The 24,325-nt window shown below is 36.8% G+C and overlaps 2 protein-coding genes across 5 annotated transcripts in view; one reads left to right on the plus strand and one right to left on the minus strand.

The window, feature by feature from the left end:
• Nucleotides 1–771: 771 nt before the first annotated feature.
• LOC103039690 (NACHT, LRR and PYD domains-containing protein 3) lies at nt 772–14,970 on the minus strand. Of its 4 annotated transcripts, XM_022676210.2 has the most exons (14): nt 13,729–14,970; nt 13,526–13,642; nt 13,302–13,415; nt 12,504–12,617; nt 11,620–11,733; nt 11,235–11,321; nt 10,011–10,044; nt 9,597–9,792; nt 6,906–8,838; nt 6,080–6,253; nt 5,059–5,229; nt 3,873–4,046; nt 3,699–3,745; nt 772–3,498 (listed from the first exon to the last, which is right to left on the minus strand). In XM_022676210.2, exons 2-14 carry the CDS (start codon nt 13,573–13,575, stop codon nt 2,954–2,956), a joined length of 3,753 nt encoding a protein of 1,250 aa, XP_022531931.2. In that variant the 5' UTR covers nt 13,576–13,642; nt 13,729–14,970; the 3' UTR covers nt 772–2,953. The 4 variants fall into 4 exon arrangements, with proteins under 4 accessions (XP_022531931.2, XP_049322591.1, XP_049322593.1 ...); XM_049466634.1 differs by lacking the exon at nt 13,729–14,970 and having other exon boundaries at nt 13,526–13,719; XM_049466636.1 differs by lacking the exons at nt 13,302–13,415; nt 13,729–14,970 and having other exon boundaries at nt 13,526–13,719.
• Nucleotides 14,971–23,433: 8,463 nt separating this feature from the next.
• crb2a (crumbs cell polarity complex component 2a) overlaps nt 23,434–24,325 on the plus strand; it is a 29,714-nt gene continuing 28,822 nt past the window's right edge. Inside the window, exon 1 of the mRNA XM_049466633.1 lies at nt 23,434–23,810. Within this exon, the coding sequence (XP_049322590.1) occupies nt 23,744–23,810 (67 nt within the window). The 5' untranslated portion in view covers nt 23,434–23,743. The remainder of the gene's footprint in view (nt 23,811–24,325) is intronic.

Raw genomic sequence — 24,325 nt, forward strand, 5'->3', positions numbered from 1 at the left:
TTTTTTTATTCATATCACAACTATATTACACAACATATAAACTTAATGACTTTCAGCTTAAATACTGAATGTCTTTTTATTTATCTGAAAATCAAACAGCATTTAGTGTTTCTCTCTGCTGACAACTTTTATGGAGATGCGCATTTCATTTTCCAGCAGGACTTGGTACACTGCCCACACTGCCAAAAACACCAATTGGTCGTTTATATTTACATCTTCTGAGATACAGATTTTTGAGTTTTCATTGGCTGTAAGCCAAAATCAACATTAAAAGAAATAAGCTCTTAAAATAGATCACTCTGGTTAATATCTATATATCTGAGTGAGTTTTTCAAATTTTGAACTGAATTACTGAAATAAAGTAACTTTCTTTCTAATTTTCTAATTTGAGATGCACTAGTATATTTATACTTATGCCTGCACCAGCGTTCTCAACTGTTACCTCTGATCTAAAATGGCAAGTCTGCAAACAGTTCTATTTAATGCATGTGACATACACCAAAGGATGTTCCTTCTTCTGGTAAAGAAGATTTTAATGGTTATATATGTAAACAGGTTTTTCTACAATGTCCTCACAGAAATCTGGAAGTTCTCAATCATAAAGATAAGTAGTGGCACTTATTGCTTTATCCAGAGAAGTCATTATAATTATTGTATCTGTTGCCAAAATTAAAGCAAAGTCAGCTGATCAAGACAAAACAATGTGATTGCTCTGTTCTGCTGTGGACTCTATACTATTATGAGCAAATTAATAACAATAAACAATAATGCCAATATTAAGCCTTTATTTATTTAAAGTACAATAAAATAATAAATTCAGATAAACTTAATGCTGGTGTTTTTGGGGATTTTTGAAAAAAAAAAAAACTTCATGCAGTATAGTGCAACAGCACATTGTGTACATTATTTATTTATAAAAAGTAGAAAAGAAACAAATCCTTTTTTTTTCAGAAATGTTATGCATTAATATACTTTTGTGAAATGAATCCCAGATGAGACAGATTTTCCATATACTTCAAAGAATGGGGGAAAAACACATTTTCGCATATATCTGTCTCAATTGGTCTGAAATCAAAGTTGGAGAATATGCATGAAATTATGTGGTAATAAATAAATAAAAGTGCTTGTATAAATAGGTGTATAAATATGTACAAGTGCAAAATTACTGAACTTACTAAACGGAAATTAAAAAAGCAATTGGACAATATGTTTGCAAACCTTTATACCTTATATAATTCTTTATAACCAAATAGAGCAGATGTGACTTATTTGTGACTTATTTTTTCTGTAGGGTACTGTAAAGAAGGCTACATGACACATACAAAGGCACTTAATGAAAACTGACAAAAACATACATAAACATTTATAGATGCTTATTCCAATATGTGTCAGCTGTCATATAGGCTGCATTTGTCAACGTTGCTGCCAATATGACAACAACTATGGCAAGTGACCAGCCTTTGCTGATGACATATGACATAATCTGTTATGTCAACTGTTGTGTCAGGATTACAGAGCTTAACAAATAAAACAGATAGTAAAATTGAATAAAAGTAAAAACGTTGTATCTTTTTTTTTGTGTAGATGTTATTAATATTGAGTAAAGTTACAAGGCCCTACACCACTGTTCTTGTGTGGATAAACACAAGTGAATTCCAGCAGCTGTTAAGCTGTCAACACATTCCAACAATAACAGCAAAACTTTCTCTTTCTCTCTGTATATCCTACAGAGATATGCACAATTGTTACAATACAAGTGTATATTTAGCTTACAGAGACATAAATAAACATTAAAAACAAAAAATAAACTATGATCACTTTCTTTACTCACTTTCTTTTTTTTACTTTGAACTTTGTGACAGTAAAATATAAATGTATAGATGTTTGTATTTTATGTTTGTTCGACTTCGCATGGTCACATTTTGAGGACTTTGAATAGATGTATTCATTACTCATCTTGTCTGGTATATTTCTTGCAGCTGTCTCATCTGATATGGTCACTGTAGTCCAATAAAGGCACTTTACAGCAAAAAGACAAACTCTGCTTCAGCACTACAATTCCCACAATGCATCTACCCAGCATCATGTGTCCGAATTTAGCCACTCCATTTTCATGCCTAAAACACTTTCTGAATCCCACCCTTTACGCTTTTGGTACGTGTCCATTAGCACTAAAGCCTCAACACATCATATTTATTTCAACAGAGAGAGCCGCCGCATGCTGCAGTGCATGCTGGGTTGAAAGCAACCAAAAAGTGTAGCAGAGCTCAACTTTATTCAAATGAATCCATCCGCCACATTGTGTTCAGCCAATCGGGGAAGAGCAGGTTGCTACACCACACACATACAAGCACCATACACACAGAACAGGCGCATTTTAACCAAACAAGACAAGCTAAAAATGGCAGAATATAGATTGATAGGACAATAGATTACAGTGAAGTTGATTAAAAATGACAAAACAATGATTGTCTACATCTGTTGCTTCATTTGAATTGAAATGTCACGGACACGCCCACACGACACGCTTAGAGATTCAGCATGGCAGATTGCGTTAAAGAAAAATTGCTAGTGGACACGTACCATTAAAGCCAAAAGACAGATTCCCAGAATGCCTCTGCCAGGTTCATGCACTTCAGGAGTAAAATTCTGAATCTCTCTGCAGTAAACATAAAACTAACTACCCCTCACTCCTGCACTGCCAGGTAGAGGAAAAGCCTCTGTAGAATTTAGGGCAATGAGTTGGGGGGTGTTGTGTGTAAATGCACTGTTGGTAATTTATATAACAATAGGGACTAAGTGCTTCCAGGGTGACTGACAGCCTAGGTTCCCTTAAGAAAAAAATCGCAGCTTAAGCCATTCTAACAAAAAGTCTTTAAAAAAAAGCATGTGCAGTATAAACCACTTGCACTTCAAAAATCTCATGGCTCTGCACACACACACACAAATGGTGCTATTCTATCTCACACACACAAACTGAGGATGCATAATCAACCCCAAACCCTGCATAGAGGGGTTGAGTGAATGTGGTATTAAATGTGTGTAAGTGTGTGAGTGAGTGGTGTGTGTCAGAGGAGATGCTGTAGAAGGACAGAGTGCCGGCCGGACAGTCCACATACACTCCTACTCTCTTACAGCTGGAGGGAGGGGGATGAAGTACAGTGCCGTTATTGTTGTGATATGCAGTGTATCTGTTATCAGAGCAGATCAGCCTCCAGGAATTTTCATTCCGTCCAAACCCACAGTCATTACCACCTCCTTTCCTGCTGATGGTTTTATATGCGAGGACTATATCGGCTCCCCATCCGCTCCATTCTGCCTCCCAGTAACAGCGTCCACTCACGCTCTCGCTGCTCATCGCCTGCCACCACACTTCAAACCTCTCTGGATGGTCAGGGTACGACTGTTCCTCTTCCACATACAACACCCTTCTGTTCCCCTCACTCAGAGAGAGACGTTTGTTTGCTGTGTTTGGGTCCAGTGTGAGATCACAGGCATCTGAACACAGAGAGGAAATAGTTAACTAAGAGAGTTTGTGTGAGAGAGAGCCTGAGATTTAAGTGTGTTTGTCTGTGTGCATAAGTTTATTAAGATTATTTATATCTGTGTGTGTGTTATGATTAAGTAAGAGTGTGTGTGTTTGTGTATGTGAGTAAAAGTGAGAGAGAAAGAGAGAGAGAGGAAGCGAGCCAACTTACATTTTTTCAGTCCTGGTTTCATCCTCATGTTCCCTCCATGTTCCAGTCTACACAAACACACACATACATACACATATATTTTTCTCAAATGCAAGATTTGAAACCATATATATATAGAGCTCAATCAAACCTCATTACACATACACACACTCCTCTTTACATAGGTGTGCATACCTGAGTGTCTTTAGTTTGCAAGTTGGATCCTCCAGTCTAGCAGAAAGAAGCTTCTCTCCTGACTTTCCTGGGTGATTGTAGGTCAGATCCAGTTCTTTTAGGTGGAAAGGGTTTGAACTCAGAGCTGCAGCCAGATAAGAGCAGCCTTTTTCTGTGACCATGCAACCAGATAACCTGCAAAGAGAGAGATTGAACGCGAGAAATTGCAGTGACAGAAACAGTGAGTGGGAAAAGGGAGCTCACAAACTTCAGTGTAAGACTTTCTGCAGCTTGGACTTAAATCCATGTGAAAAAATAAATTATGCATTGGATGTGCCACCTATATTTAAGTTTAGATTAACCTGCATATTTTGGTATTATAGCTTAATATAAAAAATTTAATTGTCTTGCCTTTTCATTGCTTGTTTGGCAAAAATCATGTACAACTGTGATATAGCACTATTAAGTTCTCTGTGGTAAAATGTCCTTAACATGTAATGAGAAGTAATAGCAGTATTGCAAAGTGGTTAATGCTTTACTATCCCAACTTATTTCGGAATGTATGAAGAACGTTTAATCAAAAAACATATCTTGAATTAATACTTTCTACAAAATAAATGTAGTAGACACTGCATTCTTTTTATTTGCATATTTATTTGTCTTTTTTCATACAATCAAAATCAGTCAATCTAGACTTGAGTGATAGTAACAACATTTTAGCCCTTTATCACTTTATTTAGGACTTTATTTCAAATATTTCAAAGTTTTGAATCCTAAAGTCTGGCAACTAATAACAACTCCTAAGCAGTTCTCTTGACTGCCCCCTTTTTTTTTACTTTTAAGGCTCTGCATGTAGTGACAGGAAACATATTAACTAGCCACACTTTATTCATTTTAATGAGTTAAAAATGACATAGAATAAGTCTATGTAGTAATGACCTTTTAGAAAGAATTGGGTAAATTATGCACCATTACAAATCTGGAATTGTCATTAAATAATCTGTTAAGTTAGAATGAATAATTAAACATATTATAACCAGTATATGTTCTGGTTTATATGTTTATGAGGAAAATTGACATTACCAAGTCATTTGGACATTATAACATTTACAAGAAACCTATTTTGTGTTTTTCTATATACAAAATGTAGTGGTAAAATACTAAATATCACCTAACATATTGTTAAAGTGAATAAACAAACACTAACCTGAGTATCTCCAGTTTACAGTGAGAACTCTTCAGTCCAGCACAGAGCAGCTCCACTCCTGCATCCTGCAGATCATTGTTACTGAGGTCCAACACTTTCAGGGAGTTTTCCAGGTTTAAAACTGATACCATATTTTCACACATGCTTACACCAATATTACACAAAGCCAATCTGCAAAGGAAGAGAAGCACAATATATTTTAATTACACTCAAGGGGGAATTTGAATTGTTAGTTTTAATGTTTACATTTTAGGTTAATAGCAGCAGACAGTGAATTGAATGGTTTGAGTCTTAAAATGTTCATATCCTGCCACTATTTTGGTTTAATAAATCCTTTTTTCTTTTCACATCTGCAAACATCAGATCTGAACTAATGTCACAACAATAAGATACAGTTTCGTACAATACCATGTTAAATCCCTACTCATTATTGTTGCATTGTGTCACATTTCAAAAAGTTGAACCTTTTTCCAGTGAAAGGAAGAGCCACAACAAAGAGCCAACTGAACTGAACAGAATCTAACATAGAGAACTGAATTAAATGGCATTGGCAAGGTTACTGGAAAAAGAGGAAATCTGGATAAAACACTAACGTTAACTCTTGAATACAAACTTTAAGCTCTTAGAGATGCATGACCTCTTCCCCACACACTATATACATCATATTAAGGTAATACTTTACAATAAGGGTCACAAATAACACTATTTATGACAGAAATAAACATTGTTAAGTAGTTAATAATGTCTGGATTGATTATAAATTGGCACCATTTAAGACATTATTAAACAATACTTAATGCTTCATAATGTTTTAAATAATAAATTCAGACATTAGTTAAATGATTTTGTAATGGTTAATAATGTTTTAACTAATGTCAATAAATAATTAGTTGAGATGTTCAGTAGTAAGCTCTGTTAATTAATATACCCTTATTGTAAAATGTTACTAACAATTATATTGGTAAGTGCTGAATATCACAGTCTTAAGTTTATAAATCTAAACTAAATGGAAAATGCTGACCTGAGAATCTGGAGTTTACAGTGTGAACTATTTAGTCCGGTACAGAGCAGCTCCACTCCTGAATCCTGCAGGTCATTGTTACTGAGGTCCAGCTCTATCAGGGAGGAGTTTTCAAGGCTTAAAACTGATCCCACATTTTCACAGATCCTTTCTCCTAGATTACATGAAGCTAGTCTGTAAAACACACAGAAATAGGGGAAAGCAGTGTTACTTTGATGTAGGTATTATTTTTAAATACAAAGAGAAAAAAACATTGATTACTATAAAATAAGCTACTGAAGTTCCACATGTAGTTTACTAACATCTCTTGGGGCAAGCTGATAGTGAGATTGAAAATTGAAAACTGGATAAAACATTCTTTCATCTCTCATTCTTATCCCATCTCAATAATACCATTATCCACTTTTAATGAAACTAGTTCCATTACACTTCTAATTAACAGCTCTCTGTCTCCCTCCCCTGTGGTCAGTAATCTGGATGTCATCTTTATTTTTTTCCCTCAACTTTCCTTCAACTTGACCCTCAAATCAACTTGCAAGTCAGCTCCCTTCTTCTTTAACCTCCACAATGTAACAAAATTGTGATCATCTCTATCACAACATACAGCTGAAACTTTTATTTTATGCATTAACCTCTAGTGCAGGCCACTTGGCATATAGACTTGGCATCCAAGGTGTTGCCACATGCAGCACTCTACCCAGATGTGAGCCAAGCATTTGGGCCAGAATCAGACCTACCCTCAAACCATAGACTATAGGAAGTCATCCAAGTGATTTTCATAGTGATTTCATAAAATACTGTGTAAATACCTGAAAAAAATACTCACAAAGCTCTTCTGGACGCTTTTACTACCGGCAGCAGCCTGAAAAGGCACTCCTCTGATGGGTCATATTTACTGAGATCAAACTCCTCCAGCTCTTCTTCTGAGTTCAGCAATATAAACGCCAGAGCCGACCACTGAGCAGGAGAGAGACTGACCTGATGAAAACTGCGGTCACTGTCTCGCCTTACATATCTCTGCACTTCTTGGACCAGAGAGTGATCATTCAGTTCATTTAAACAGTACAACAGGTTGATGGACTTCTCTGGAGATGTACTCTCTTTTATCTTTTCCTTGATGTATTTGACAGTCTCCTCGCTGCTGTGAAAGCTCCTGTCTGCCCGTAGCAGTACGCCACGTAGGAAAGTCTGATTAGACTCCAGTGAGAGACCCAGAAGGAAACGAAGAAACAGGTCTAGGTGTCCACTCTCACTCTGTAAGGCTTTGTCCACCGCACTGTGAAGGAAGTCGGTCATTGGTGACCTGCTGAAAAGCTTGTAGAGTTCAGTGGATTGCTTTTCAGGAGCTGATTGTTCAGTTTGCTGTTCAGGGGTTTGTTGTTCAGGGGTCTGCTGTTCAGGGGTCTGCTGTACAGGGGTCTGCTGTACAGGGGTCTGCTGTACAGGGGTCTGCTGTACAGGTGTCTGCTGTTCAGGGGTCTGCTGATTTAGAACATTTTCGTCACTGAAACAGAGAAACACATATAAAGCAGCAATAAACTCCTGAACGCTCAGATGTACAAAGCTGAAGACCTTCCCCATGTGCAGCTCATGTTCCTCTCTGAAGATCTGTGTGCACACACCTGAGTACACTAATGCTTCTCTTATATCGATGCCGCTCTCTCTTAGGTCTTCCTCATAAAAGATCAGGTTTCTTTTTTCAAGCTGCTGGAAAGCCAGTTTCCCCAGAGCCAGAATACTTTCTCTAGTCTGGTGTGGATCAAGGTCACCTTTTCCACTGTACTTCTGGCTTCTGTGTTTGATCTGAAAGATCAGGAAGTGTGTGAACATCTGCGTCAGTGTCTTGGGGATTTCTTCACTCTCAGCTTCACTTAGCATTCTCTCCAGAACAGTGGCTGCAATCCAGCAGAAGACCGGTATGTGGCACATGATGTAGAGACTTCTTGAGGACCTGATGTGCAGAAAGACTTTGTTGGCCAGGTCCTGATCACTGATCCTCTTCTGGAGGTACTCCTGCTTCTGAGGGTCACTGAAACCCCGCACTTCTGTTACCTGGTCAACACATTCAGATGGGATCTGACTGACTGCTGCTGGTCGAGAGGTAATCCAGAGGAGAGCAGAGGGAAGCAGATTCCCCTTGATGAGGTTTGTTAGTAGGACATCCACGGAAGATTGTTCTTCTATATCGACCAAGTTCTCATTGTTCTGGAAATCTAGAGGCAGCCTACACTCATCCAGACCATCAAAGATGAACATGATTTTGTAGCTCTTATAATGTCGTGGTTTTAAATCTTGTGTTACTGGAAAGACACAACGAAGAAGATCCACCAAACTGATCTTCTTCTCCTTCATCAGATTCAGTTCTCTAAAAGGAAGTGGAAATATGAAGAGAACATCCTGATTTTCTTTTCCCTCAGACCAGTCCAGAATGAACTTTTGCACTGAGACCGTCTTTCCAATTCCAGCAACTCCTTTAGTCAGTACAGTTCTGATGGGCCGGTTTTGGTCTGGTAATGGTTTGAAGATGTCACTGCATTTGATTGGAGTCTCCTGTGTTGCCCTTTTCCTGGAGGCAGCTTCAATCTGCTTCACTTCATGTTCCAGATTGACCTCTCCACTCCATCCTTCTGTGATATAGAGTTCTGTGTAGATCTCATTCAGGAGTGTTGAGTTTCCATGGCCAGAGATTCCTTCGTTTATTCTCTGACATTTATCCCTCAGTTTGGATTTGAGCTTTCTGTGACATGCTGGGGCTAATTCTGATAGTAGAGGAATACATTGAAAAGATGTTAATAAACTGTGCAATAATTCTGCTCCAGTAAATAATGAGTAAATAATTGAGTAAATAATTAAAAATGGCCTCTTTAAGCTAGGCTTCATGCAATGCTTTGAATACATAAAGAATAACATATCAGTCGTTGAAGTCAATTTACCATTTCATTAAAAAAACTTATATAGAATTTGATTGCAGCAGCACATCTCCAAAACGTTGGGACAGGGCAACAGAAAGGCTGGAAAAGTAACTGGTGCTAATAAAAATCAGCAACTCTAGGAGAAACCACGTCACATGACTGGCTATAAAAATTTCATTTTACATAGGCAGAGTCTCTCAGAAGCCCAAAGATCACCAGCTTTCAATATTGACCATCCGTCTTGTCCCTTGAACACAGGTATTTTTCCAGATTCTTCTAATTTTTCATTTCATCTTTGCTTCTGAGAAACTCTGTCTCTCTAAAATGCTATTTTTATATGCAGTCATCCAAGTTAGATGCAAACTGCTCCTGTTGTGGCTTTGGCTAATTAGTACCACTTACTTTTCCAGCCTTTTGTGGCCCCGGCCCAACTTTTATGAGCTTTTGTGTTGCGGTTTTATTTTCATTTTTTACACAAAAAGTCCCAACTTCTTGAAAATTGTTCAATATAATATTCAATTAACAAAGGCTTTGCTTTCCTCTAAAAAGTGGGACTTCACTGAGGAAATGAATCAGTAATCAGAGACATGACCCAGAACTCTTACTGCTCTCTAGTGTGTTAGCAATGTCCATTTCCTCCATGTTCCTCAGGACGTGCAGTGTGATCTTCAGCACTCCTTCTCTCTGATCTTCCTCATCATCCACCTCTCTCTCAGAGCATGCTGGGTAATCTGAACTCACAAGCATCTTGAATGTTTTCAGCTCCTTCTTTACTAAAGAGATCAGCTTCTGTTCCACCATCTGATTAAAAAGAAATATCAGAGAACTACTAAAGCTGTAACATTACAGTAAGAGATGATCTGAACACAGATATATGTAATATATAAACATATTTACTGAACATTAAATATGAATATTAACATAAACTCCGAATGCATCAGCAACAGAAACTGATTTTAGACAAAAATCTGACAATTACCAAAATGGGTATGAACTGTTCAAGATACATACAGACCCACCTTAAATACATGATACAATTTTTTCTCCTTCATTCTGTGAACAAATAAAAAAAAATCATATTGCAGACTTTTGTGAGTTTAAGATGCTTGTCTCTGCAGCAGAATTTCTAATAATATGTAGTAATATTTGGGATAATATTAGCAGTATTTTGCAAGCAGAGTGTCAGATATATAAATGTGCCCACATTGTTAAATGTTGTAAAAAAATATATAGTTTTACGTCATTACAATTTAATGCAAAGTTACTACACTGACACCACCGATAACAATGACTCACCTCCGATGACAATGACTCAGTCAAAAAGAGTTTTTTTCACTAGGATTTGCAGACAAACAATTAAAATGGACCTGACAAATCATGACAGCTTTGCTCAGCTGTGTGGGAGGATATGCAAAGTCGAGAATACTGCTGTGTCCAAAATACACACTGTTGTACTAAAATGTGTGTAAAATTGTATAACATACATTATATGTATATTTGGAAATCAAAACATATTCAGCCAAAAAACACTTTGGCAGTGGCAGGTTTACCCTCTACTCCTCCTCCTCTCCTGGGCCCAATCAGTGCTCATCATTAATGGAGAGTGATAGACAGAGCCAGCAGGGAGCCGAAAAACGGCAGGTTTAAGATCAATTTTACACACTACTTTAGCCCCACTTATCAACCCTTGCATAAGTCTACTACCTTTCACAAACTGAGTGCTTTTCAGCTGAAAGATAATGGATAACACATGGATAACCAAGATAGTAACATAAGCTAAGCTAAATTAGCCTTAACAAACACTGTTTGTTTAAATAAAAGCCTGACTGTCCTTTTTGGTGTAAGTTTTCACTCACATGAGAAGCACTGCTGAGGCAAACTCATGCCTCAAACAGCACTGCTGAAATACATGTATTATGAAAATTGCACGGCTTAAGTACATGGGATATTTTAAAGGTTAAGTGTTAAATACATATTTTTAAACAACATTTTTGTAATTGCCTTTTCTTTGTAAAGCAAGGCAAAATACATTTAGGCTATTAATTTATTCTGAAATTTATTCTGTAAATATATGTTCAGTATTTGGTATTCAGCCTTCAGCCAAATGTTTTGTTTTTCATTTCTGTGCATCTCCAAAATAGATCATTACAGATGGGTAAACAGTACAAATACAAGATGTTTGTTAGTGTTTGGTATGAGTAAAATATGTAAGAGAATCTGAGAATATAAAATGTTTTACTCACTTTGTTTCAGAAGGCATAGGTTCACTGCTGAATGGTACAGAATGACTTGTCACAGACACTGGAGAAACTAATCTCTGTGTTTTAGTCCTGTATAAAATATAAAAAATAACCATAAATAAAACAAATTATATATTTAAATGTAAATGACTAACTGTGTAAGTATTTCACTGGCTCATGCTGTTTTATGTTGGATTATGCTGTTTTGAGATGGTAGTAAGCTGCTTCTTTAATTGTAATATTTATATGAAACCAAACCATTTGCACACACATAAATTGAATTCAAATGCAGTATAATTGCAGTATATTATTTCTTGTTTTGTATAAATAGGTTTTAATATATCGATATTGACAATATATTGCCCTGTCCTAGTGTATAGCAATGTACCTTGATGCAGAGCTTCCTCTTCCACTGCTGAACTTTACAGATAAATCCTTGGACTGGTCACTTTTCATAGACACACAGCTGGGCTCTGGAGAAACTGCTCCCTGTGTTCCAGTCCTGTTAACATTAAACAGTGAAAACTCCAGCATTTACACAGTGAGATCCAACACACACCATATTTTTTAGATTAAGAAAGCTACACTGAATGATGTTGTTTGAGATGTAAAATGAAGTCACCACACTGCTCATTTAATTACGATATTTCTGCAACATAAATTATTCAAGATTTTTCAAGATCTTTTTTGTGAATAAATCACATTCATATGGTATGCCACATAGCAAGCACAATATTTATATACAGTGTGTCTGAAATAGGTTTGAATATCTAGATAGACAATATACAGCTCTGAAAAAAAAAAGAGACCACTTCAGTTTCTGAATCAGTTTCTCTGATTTTGCTATTTACAGGTATATGTTTGAAAAAAAAATAACAGTGATGTTTTTTTTTTCTATGAACTACGGTTCTCCCAAATTCCAAATAAAAATATTGTAATTTAGAGCATTTATTTAGCAGAAAATGAGAGTACCTAGTAAACTAGTAAATATTCATAAGGTTTTATAAATTCAGAAATCAGTATTTGGTGGAATAACCCTGTTTGTCTTGTTCTCCTCCACCAGTCGTACACCCTGCTTTTAGATAACTTTATGCCTCTCCTGGTGCAAAAATTCAAGCAGTTGGTTTGATGGCTTGTGATCATCCATCTTCCTCTTGATTATATTCCAGAGGTTTTCAATTTGGTAAAATCAAAGAAACTCATAATTTTTAAGTGGTCTCTTATTTTTTCCTAGAGCTGTATATTACCCAGCACTAGTGTAGAGTGATGTACCGTGATGCAGAGCTTCTTCGTCCACTGCTGAACTTTACAGACAAATCTTTGGACTGGTCACTTTTCATAGACACACAGCTGGGCTCTGGAGAAACTGCTCTCTGTGTTCCAGCGCTGTTAACATTAAAAACAGTGAAAACTCCAGCATTTACACAGTGAGATCCAACACACACCATATTTTTTTTAGATTAAGAAAGCTACACTGATTTATGTACTTTGAGATGGATAATAAAATCATCCCACTGCTTATTTAATTACAATATTTATATGACATAATTTCCTCAAGACTGCACTCTGTTCATTGTCATCTTTCTGGAAACCAAGCCCTTTCCACACAGTCATCTGTTTTTTTGTAAATAAATTACATTTATATAGTAAGGCACAATAGAAGGCACAATATTTGTATACAGTTTGTATGAAATAAGTTTAAATAACTAGATATTGACAATATACAGCTTTGGAAAAAGAGACCACTTGAGTTTTTTAAAGAGTTTTGAAATTTTCGGTGGAAAAACCCTGGTTTTTAATCATCACAGTTTTCATGCATCTTGGCTTGTTCTCCTCCACCAGTCTTACACACTTCTTTTGGATAACTTTATGCCACTCCTGGTGCAAGAATTCAAGCAGTTCAGCTTGGTTTGATGGCTTGTGATCATTCATCTTCCTCTTGATTATATTCCAGAGGTTTTCAATTTGGTAAAATCAAAGAAACTCAAAGAAAAAGAAAATAATTTTTAGTGGTCTCTTTTTTTTTTCCTAGAGCTGTATATTACCCAGCACTAGTGTAGAGTGATGTACCGTGATGCAGAGCTTCTTCGTCCACTGCTGAACTTTACAGACAAATCCTTGGACTGGTCACTTTTCATAGACACACAGCTGGGCTCTGGAGAAACTGCTCTCTGTGTTTCAGCTCTGTTGATGTCAAATGTTAAGAGAATGGAAATGATATTAAAAGAAACTTCGAGAACATGTTTAAAGAACTTTACTCTCACAACCGTAGTTTACAGTGTCTAGCAATGTACCGTAACTCAGAGCTTCCTCCTCCACTGCTGACGGGTGAATGTTCTTTCATGGACCGAGGCTTTTTTGTTGAATCACAGGTGGGTGGTAAAGAGGCTTTTCTCTTCACCCTAACATGTCTTTTTCCACAAAATGAGAGCATGTAATAATTAATTCTTATATTTAGTTTGAAAATAATGGTAAGTGCTAATAAAAGGTTATTTACCTTGTCCCAGGGGTTACTTTGTCACCAGCCGATTGAGTTCACTTACGTCTTGGGCCCATTGCCAGTTAAAAGACAGTATCAAGGAGGGTTGAAAACAAACTCCTCTAAGTGTTTTTTTAGAAAGTACTTTAAGACTACTCTTAACAGATTAAAGAATCTTATATTTGTGGCTAGACTTTATTTTTTTGGTTTCATTTACTCTGACATAACCATAGGCTCAAGATTTTAATAATTTAATTCTTCATGTTTTGGAAGGAAAGCAAACAGTTGATGATTCACGATACGTCACTAACTGGCTCTGGACTGTCCTCCATGCCTGGTGTTATGGGGCTCCACACAGAGCTGCATGCAGGCTGTTCTCAGTGAACAGATCATCCTGGCCTGTGTAGAGATCCTTGGGGGGGAAGAAAGAGAAGTTTTGCATGAATTAACTGTTCAGCATATTTTAAAATAAAAGCATTGATCACATCTAATAATCTTGTTTTGAATGTAGCCTAATGATCCAACAAAACAACAGTGATGGAATAATTATATTACTGACTCCTAAATTTAGTTTCTAGTGTGCAGTAAACTCATTCTACTGTATCCTTAAGCAAAAAGCAATGTTTGAGTTTAACACAAGGTGTGTCCCAAACAACAGCTGAGGGAGGTATTCACAGAAATCACATCAGGCGTGTCCCTTTCATAATGGTGGAGCCGCTTTTAATTATGGACAGATCATGAGGTAAAGGCTTCTGGCACCATAAAAAAGTAAAGTTCAGCACTATTGTAGTGTTCCAACTGTTTTGGCCATTGTTTGGTGCCAAGTTCCCATACAGTTCTGTGCTTTTCCACCACAAAAATGACATGTTCTCTGCCAGAAACGTCGGCCAAAGAAACGGCCAAAGAGAGGGGCATTCAAACATCACAAAAAAGGCGTTTAAAACGTCCCCTGACTTCTGTTTCTGGATTGTGGAACCAGCTCCGGCACCAGCACTTTGTTGGTGGAAAAGAGGTATTAATCTCTTACTTCAAATATCAAGGCTTTTCCCAAAAATTACCTAAATTATGTAAAGTTAAACATGTATGTCAATTAAACATATTTATTATATTTTAGACATTTCATTAGAATGTCTAAAATGTAGGCTCTGTAATTACATGTAACCTTATCTGACATCAGCAGGAGGACACAATGTCAAACTCTCAGGGGTTTACACAACAAATGCATCAATCCAAGTATCGAATGAAATAAATGCTTAAACAATAACACAAAAAGTTTTTTTTTTTTTTTGCCAACTCTTTGTGCAGCCACAGTTTCAATGTGTCAGTGCTGTATTCTGGCTTCAGGGGTGAGCATAAGCCAAAATAATAAACAAAGCCAACTAACTAAACCTGAAAATAAGGAAAACAAAATACACAAAACTATCTCCCTGTCACCAAAACAGGAGAAAATGTAGTCAAACAAAACGACTACTTTACCCAAGATAAATAAAGGGGGGGAGCCCTAAATATCTCTCATCTGTCAGGTTTTTCCAACTGAACGTAATGTAAAAAATTTAACAAAACTTAAAACATCAGAAAAAACAAAAAGCACACCCGGGGCTGCTAACAGTGAATCCTGCTGTCTATCCCTTATTAAACCCCGGACGTGCAGCTCTAACTTATTCACCTTATCCACCAAGGTGCTAACTATCTCACACTTAGTACAAATACCACTATTGTTACCAGTATCGGTGGATAAGGGTTCTAAGCTATACATGCCACACTCTAAACAGGTGTAAACCTGAGCAGAAGCCATGGAGAACTCACCTTGTTTCAGCTGAAATTAGAAACTTACACAAACAAACTGCAGCAGCAAACAGCTAATCCAGCAAACCTGAGGAAAAAGTCTATAAAAGTAGACTGAGAGTGGATTAATAGGTGTGTAGAGCAAAGAGGAAGCAGACTAAAAGTGGATTAGTAAGTGTGAAGAGAGTAAAAGAGAAGAAAACAGAGAAAAGTGTAGAAGCTGAAGATTAAAGCAAGCTTTCAGCAGCAAAGCAGCACAGCAGCAGACCAGAGTAGTAGAGAGCAGAGCAGGGAGCAGAGCAGGGAGTTGTCTAAGCCAAAGGCAGCAACCCAAAATACAAAAATGAGATAGACAGTAGATGGAGAAATTATAAGTGAAGTGAAACCCCTAGTTATGAGCCAATGAAGGAAATACTTCACATAGAACTTAACAGATAAAAAACATCAGCTGACTACATGCCATCATGTCTTATCTTGATTCTGTTTACCACCTCCCCGTTTTTACCCTGTCAGTCAACTCCTCTTAGCATATAGTCATACCAGCAAAACCATCTTTTCAACACAACTTCTCTATAAGCATCGACTCTCTCTCTCTCACCGACAAAGGTTGCTAGGAACCTGGGTGTTATGGTTGATGACCAGCTCTCCTTCACGCACCATGTGGCCTCAGTTGCTCGATCCTGCCGCTTCGCGCTTTATAACATCAGAAAAATTAGACCGTTTCTGACGCAACAGGCCAATCAACTCCTGGTACAAGCAGTGGTCATCTCACGCCTCGACTACTGCAATGCCTTGCTAACTGGCCTCCCGGCCTGTGTAGTAAAACCACTTCAAATGATCCAGAATGCAGCAGCACGTTTGGTCTTCAACCAACCAAAACGGGCACATGTCACCCCGCTGCTCATTGAGCTCCACTGGCTACCAGTTGATGCTCGCATCAAATTCAAAACTCTCACAATCGCCTACAAGGTGATGACAGAACAGGCTCCTTCCTACCTGCACTGATCACTCCTGAAGGCTTACGCTACCTCCCGGCCGCTGCGCTCCTCCAATGAACGTCGCCTCGCTTTGCCAAACACAATCCACACAAAGCAATCCAGACTGTTCTCATACAGAGTTCCCCAATGGTGGAACAAACTACCTTCCACTACCAGATCAGGAGAATCTCTCACTATCTTTAAGATACTCCTGAAGACAGAGCTCTTCAAAGAGCACTTACTCTCTTAACACCTCTAACAAACTCTAACTACTTCTAAACCCATTTCCTTCTTCCCCTCCTTCACTTCTCTATCCCTTTATTTCCCTTCGACCTCCTTTAAGCCCTATCTAAAATGGTTTATCTTAATACCTATTACTTTTGTACTTGACTTTTGTAAGTCGCTTTGGACAAAAGCGTCTGCCAAATGTAATGTAATGTAATGTAATGTAAAAGTTGTTGTTCCCCAATTAAATACTATAGTCCTATTGTTTGTATGCATACACTAAAGGGAAATAAAGGACTAAAGAGCTTCTGCTACACACATTCACAGTACTTTCTTATACTTATTTACAGTGCTCCTCTACACACGTTTACATTACTCCTCTACACACACGTTTACAGTACTCCTCTACACACACGTTTACAGTACTCCTCTACACACACGTTTACAGTACTCCTCTACACACACATTTACAGTACTCTTCTACACACGTGTTTAAAATACTCCTCTACACACGTTTACAGTACTTCTCTACACTTGTTTACAATACTCCTCTACACATAATTACAGCACTCCTCTACACAGACATTTACAGTACTCTTCTACACACATTTAAAGTACTCCTCTACACTTGTTTACAGTACTACTCTACACTTGTTTACAATACTCCTCTACATACATGTTTACAGTACTCCTCTACATACATGTTTTCAGCACTCCTCTACATACATGTTTACAGTACTCCCCAACATACATGTTTACAGTACTCCTCTACATACATGTTTTACAGTACTCCTCTACATACATGTTTACAGTACTCCTCTACATACATGTTTACAGTACTCCTCTACATACATGTTTACAGTACTCCTCTACATACATGTTTACAGTACTCCTCTACATACATGTTTACAGCACTCCTCTACATACATGTTTTACAGTACTCCTCAACATACATGTTTACAGTACTCCTCTACATACATGTTTTACAGTACTCCTCTACATACATGTTTACAGTACTCCTCTACATACATGTTTTACAGTACTCCTCTACATACATGTTTTACAGTACTCCTCTACATACATGTTTACAGTACTCCTCTACATACATGTTTTACAGTACTCCTCTACATACATGTTTTACAGTACTCCTCTACATACATGTTTACAGCACTCCTCTACATACATGTTTTACAGTACTCCTCAACATACATGTTTACAGTACTCCTCTACATACATGTTTTACAGTACTCCTCTACATACATGTTTACAGTACTCCTCTACATACATGTTTTACAGTACTCCTCTACATACATGTTTACAGTACTCCTCTACACATGTTTTACAGTACTCCTCTACATACATGTTTACAGTACTCCTCTACATACATGTTTTACAGTACTCCTCTACATACATGTTTTACAGTACTCCTCTACATACATGTTTACAGTACTCCTCTACATACATGTTTTACAGTACTCCTCAACATACATGTTTTACAGTACTCCTCTACACACTTTTACAGTACTCCTCTACACACTTTTACAGTACTCCTTTACACACGTTTACAGTACTCCTCTACATACCTGTTTAACAGTACTTCTCTACATACCTGTTTTACAGTACTCCTCTACACACACGTTTACAGCACTCCTCTACATTAATGTTTACTGAACTCCTCTTCACACGTTTACAGCACTCCTCTACATTAATGTTTACTGAACTCCTCTTCACACGTTTACAGCACTCCTCTACATTAATGTTTACTGAACTCCTCTTCACACGTTTACAGCACTCCTCTATATACATGTTTACAGTACTCCTCTATATACATGTTTACAGTACTCCTCTACACACATGTTTACAGTACTCCTCTACATACATGTTTACAGTACTCCTCTACACATGTTTACAGTACTCCTCTACACACATGCTTACAGTCTTCCTCTACACATGTATACAGTACTCCTCTACACACATGCTTATAGTCTTCCTCTACACATGTATACAGTACTCCTCTACACATGTTTACAGTACTCTTCAACATACATGTTTACAGTACTTTTCTACATACACGTTAACAGTTCTCCTCTACATGTTTATAGTACTCTTATACACATATTTACAGTACTCCTCTACACACGTTTACAGCACTCCTCTACATACATGTTTACAATACTCCTCTACACATGTTTACAGTACTCCTCCACACATGTTTATAGTACTCCCCTACATACATGTTTACAGTTCTCATCTACACACAAGTTTACAGTACTTCTCTACACACATTTACAGTACTTCTATTCATACATGTTTAAAATACTCTTCTACACAGGTTTACAGTTTTCCTCTACACACATGTTTTAAGTATTCCTCTACACACGTTTTAAGTATTCCTCTACACGTTTACAGTTCTCCTCTACACACATGTTTTCAGTACTCCTCTACACACGTTTTCAGTACTCCTCTACACATGTTTACAGTTCTATTCTACACACATGTTTACAGTACTCCTCTACACACGTTTTCAGTACTCCTCTACACATGTTTACAGTTCTATTCTACACACATGTTTACAGTTCTACTCTACACACATGTTTACAGTTCTCCTCTACGCACGTTTACAGTTCTACTCTACATACATGTTTACAGTTCTCATCTACACACAAGTTTACAGTACTCCTATTCATATGTTTAAAATACTCTTCTACACAGGTTTACAGTTTTCCTCTACACACGTTTTCATCTACATATGTTCATAGTACTCCTCTACACATACTTACAATACTCTTATACACATATTTACAGTACTCCTCTACACACATGTTTACAATGCTCCTCTACACATGTTAACAGTAGTCATCTAACCATATTTTCTTGTTGCATATTTTTAAGTAAAAGCATTACCAAGGTGGAGCTCTCTGCTCTTGTGAAGTTTCCTGTACAGCCAACTTGTCTAAAACTTGAATGCATCACTTTAATTAAAGTTAAAGAATCAACTCATACAGATCAGTAACTGGTTTTGCAGCACACTAATCTTCTACATCAACAGGTTTAAACAGTTAGGTTGATAAACTTACATTGTGAAGTCGACATGGCTGATATCCGCTCTCATCGCACCGTCCTCAAATAAAGTAACTGAACCTTACTTTTACTTTCTGTTCAGTCTCCAAGATAACGCATTCAGTTTTGCTCTCTAGTGGCAGGATGTGACAACAGTACTGTAAGAACAAAATGTTGATATGGGCCTATATCAATATAACGTGCGTTATTGTGTAATAGGGCGTTTTCACAGCTGAAAGTCTGGGTCAGATTTTACACTAAGGTCCATGTGTTTGTAACATTGTATATAATGTTATCTGGTCCCTTTAGTTTTGGTTTCACACTGCAGGTTAGTCACAAAGCAGCTTAGAAGACAGAAAATCCTTTTATAAATAAGCGTTAATCTACTGTTACAGTAAATTAAGCGTTTATTCCAGTCTAAGCGTTTGTGTTCATACTGCTGGGCGACGCACTTGCACACCAAAGAGAGACGAATTTTAGCACAAAATCATTTTTTGCTCTGGTGTGTTTAAAAACTGCCTCAGCTTATTGTAGTTGGTCCAAAAGTCTGAACCATCTAGAAAAGTGTTTTCAGACTTGGTTCAGTAGATCTGACCGAGAAAACTTCTTTTGGTCGGACCAAACTCTGGTACTTTGGTCCGGTGTTCTGTCGAGTTCTGCTACCCATCGATTTATGCTTCTTAATGGCACTGCCCATGCGCTGACCCACATAATTTTATTTTTATGAGTTTTGCGTAATAACTAATGATAGTTTTCATTGGTGCATAGTGGATTAAACAACCTGCTTGAATGTTACAAAACTGTAAATATTGCAAAAATGACTATAGAACTATAAAAAATGCAGTTTCTAACACCTATTACCTTATCCTTTCCTTATCCAATGATTTAGTCTATCCAAATATCCTACATATTTTTTTTTCCGGGAGCATTTTCTAGTATGGCACTTTTTTGGTATCTTTACCTTTAAATATACACTAGAGTAGCAAGTTTTTATTTGTTTAAATATTACCATATATATCAAGCTATTTGAATAGGTTCAAGAAGTCCCTGCCCGTCCTGTCATCTTGATACAACCATCCCTTTAAGAAAGTAACATCTGACATCAGTTACATCACAACCTTCATGCTGTTTTATTTTGAAGGGTTTAAGAAAACTTACTGCATGTTTAGCATTTGAAAATATAAATTTCCAGCAAATCCAACTGCGCTAGGCTAAAGAACTAATCTCTCAGTTCCACTAGATAGCAGCAAAGACTTTGTGATCAACTCTTTACTCATTGACCTTTAAAAGTCTTGTATTGTGTCCAAAAACCCTATCCAGTTAAGCCACTATTATCAAGATGGTCTATATTTCACCTAAAAATGAGTCCTTTTTTTGCTGCTTAGACGGTTAAGATAAATTAAATTTAGCAAGAAAAACATTGATTGACTTTACCAAATTTTTATTTAACAGATATTTTTTTCCAAAGAGGATCATCAGTTTAAAATTGAAGTTGAGATTGAAGACATTTAAAACAGCTAAAACCAAAAATATATTTTTTACATTTTATGTCTACACTTTAATTTGCTTTATTGGAAGAATATTTAGCTAGATCTTTCCAAAAAATCTAAATAACAACATTCAAAAAATAAATGTTGAAGGTTTTCTAGATCTTTGGAGCAAAATGAACAATTCTATAATAATGACATGGGCAGATATTATGCAGAATTTTTAAATGTACTTCTCTGACTTTAATACTTTAATTATGAATACAAAGAAAGTGACCAAGCTTTCCTCCAGGAGATCTATATAAAACGAGAATTCCAATATGATAGCCCTCATCACACAACATTTTTCCTTTTTTTATGGAATACTTCCCAATATTTTTATTAGAACTGTTTTTACTTCTGGAGTATCAACTATTGATATTAAACAAAGGTTTAAACTTGGGAACTGTGTAAAATTGCATAGGAGATTACATCAGCATTAATAAACCTTTACAAATAGCTTTAGCTACAATTTTGTACTTTATTGTTATGATTTCTAGGAAAATACCATTTGTTTATAAAATTTCACAATTAGAACTTAATTAGAATTTAATAATCAAGTTGGCCAATGCATTACCTAATTGGCCACACTTACACTAAGTATTTTTATATTATTTATTTTTTAACATTTATAATCATGGTTTTATAGGGTGACTGGTCCAAATAGAGATGGGACCGATCCAATCCAAAAAAAAAAACATCCATACTCCAGTCCGCAGTTTGCCCTGGACAATACGTGAGAGTCTATCCGCGAGACCCGTACTCCAGTTCCACATCTTACCTTAAGCCCACAGTAACTCCAGCCTCAGTCAAGTAGGTGAACTTAATATATGGCTGCTGGTTTGAGTGAAAGTGGTTTGTGTGGAGATTTTTCAGCGTAGAAACCATGTGGAGGGTAAGAAATGCGCTGTTTTAAAGCTTAGCCAGTTTAATCAGTTCATTTAGCATCTACTGAGGTTTCATGTGAGGGAACACCAGAGGTTAGCAAGCTACAGCAACTGAGTAAACAGCTTGTAACTGAGTAAAATAGCGATATTAGCTGTTGTTATAAGTAAAATGTCGCCTCTTTTGAGTCTTAAAAACACCAACAATAAAAAATAAACACAGTAGAGCCAGTGAGCTTAGAGGTCAAGGTACGTCTGTAATATATTTTACCTGTTAAATAAGCACCTGCTGTGAATTCACCTGAGACAACCACCCGTTCATGCTTCCTAGAAAAACAAAATACTTCTGACAACTGTTAAACGGGAAAGGGATCTGAAACACCTGGCAAACCAGGCTATGTGGGATAAAATATGGCCTAATCTGACTGCTACCTCACAGAATCTAGCTTATCAATGAATTAACTATAAATGTATACACAGGGCTAATTCCACTCCATAATTTTAAGATACAAAATTGGTAAGGTTTTCACACCTTTCACACTGTAATGTTTGTAACCTTTTCTACACATGTTTTGCCATGTCAGTATGATTTCTAAATTCTGGGACTATGTCTTATTTTAAAAAAAATAAAAAAATAAATAAAAATCCATGTCAATGTTTATTAAGTGATGATAGTTCTTTTACATTTACATTAGCTCAAAAGCTAAAAAGACTATTATTTATTATTATTACGGCGCTCGCAACAATAGCTATTATTCTACTATGACCGTGTCTCACTTGAACAAGCTAAAGCAGCTACACTTGTTGAGTGGGATACCATCAGAAAAGCCCATAAGGAGTTGCTTTTAACTCATTAGCCAAATATCAGACACCTACCTTGTACTGTGTAGTGTGACAGGAAATGGGATGATTTATCTATATTCTGTCTGTTTTTGTTCATGTTTTGTTTCTTATTTTTTCAGTTCTAAATTGTAAACTTTATATACTTGCTAAAATTGGTCACAAAAAATGTCAAATATCACCTTTGAGGCTATGAGCTACACTTTTTTTGGACTCTCATTTTCTACAATAATCAGATAAAAACAAATTTGGCACAACACAGTCAATAAGCTGACTCGAAAGAACAGAATAAAAATAAATCCCCCAAAAATAAGACACAAAAGAAGAAAAAAAAAGTGAGAAACTCAAATCTGTTAAGTTATCTCTAGTTGTTACACACTGCACACAATCACACTGCACGCACAGTCCAATCTGTGCTCTCTTGACCCCCTCCCCCATTCAGTGCCTCCCCAGTGGGTGATGAGGGTGTTAAGCCGGGCAGTGTGAGGTAGTCTCATTAGAGTTAGTGGGACGAGCCGCTTCTCTGGTCACAGCATTACAGACCTGAAACTTCAAGCTGGAGTTCACCAGAGCCTTTAACAAATCTAAAACTCCACACCAAACTGCTCTTCAACTGAACATGTGGGACACAGAGCTTTAGGTGAATCTCTTGAGATGTGAAGAAGCTGCTGAAGATGAGGGACGTGAAGACAGAAAATTAGAGAACTTCTCTTGTGGAACCGGATCAACTGTTACAATGGAGTTTCGAAGAATTTGTGTGAATTTATACACTGTTTTACTGACCACGATGATGTTCAAAAGTGGTAAGTCTACACAGTACAATATTGGCAGTTATAAATCAGTGGTGTAATAGTATGGAGTGTAATACTGGTGTAATTGTAACAGTGGTGTAATAGTATGATGTGTTATAAATCAGTGGTTTAATATTATGGAGTGTTATAAATCGGTGGTGTAATGGTATGGAGTGTTATAAATCAGTGGTGTAACAGTATGGAGTGTTATGAATCTGTGGTGTAATGGTATGGAGTGTTATAAATCAGTGGTGTAACAGTATGGAGTGTTATAAATCAGTGGTGTAATAGTATGGAGTGTTATAAATCAGTTGTGTAACAGTATAGTGTGTTATAAATCAGTGGTTTTATAGTATGATGTGTTATAAATCAGTGGTGTAACAGTATGGAGTGTTATAAATCAGTGGTGTAATAGTATGGAGTGTTATAAATCAGTGGTGTAACAGTATGGAGTGTTATGAATCTGTGGTGTAATGGTATGGAGTGTTATAAATCAGTGGTGGTGTGATGTATGGAGTGTTATAAAT

This window comes from Astyanax mexicanus, chromosome 17 (assembly GCF_023375975.1).
Source record: "Astyanax mexicanus isolate ESR-SI-001 chromosome 17, AstMex3_surface, whole genome shotgun sequence".
Classification (NCBI taxonomy): Eukaryota; Metazoa; Chordata; class Actinopteri; order Characiformes; family Acestrorhamphidae; genus Astyanax; species Astyanax mexicanus.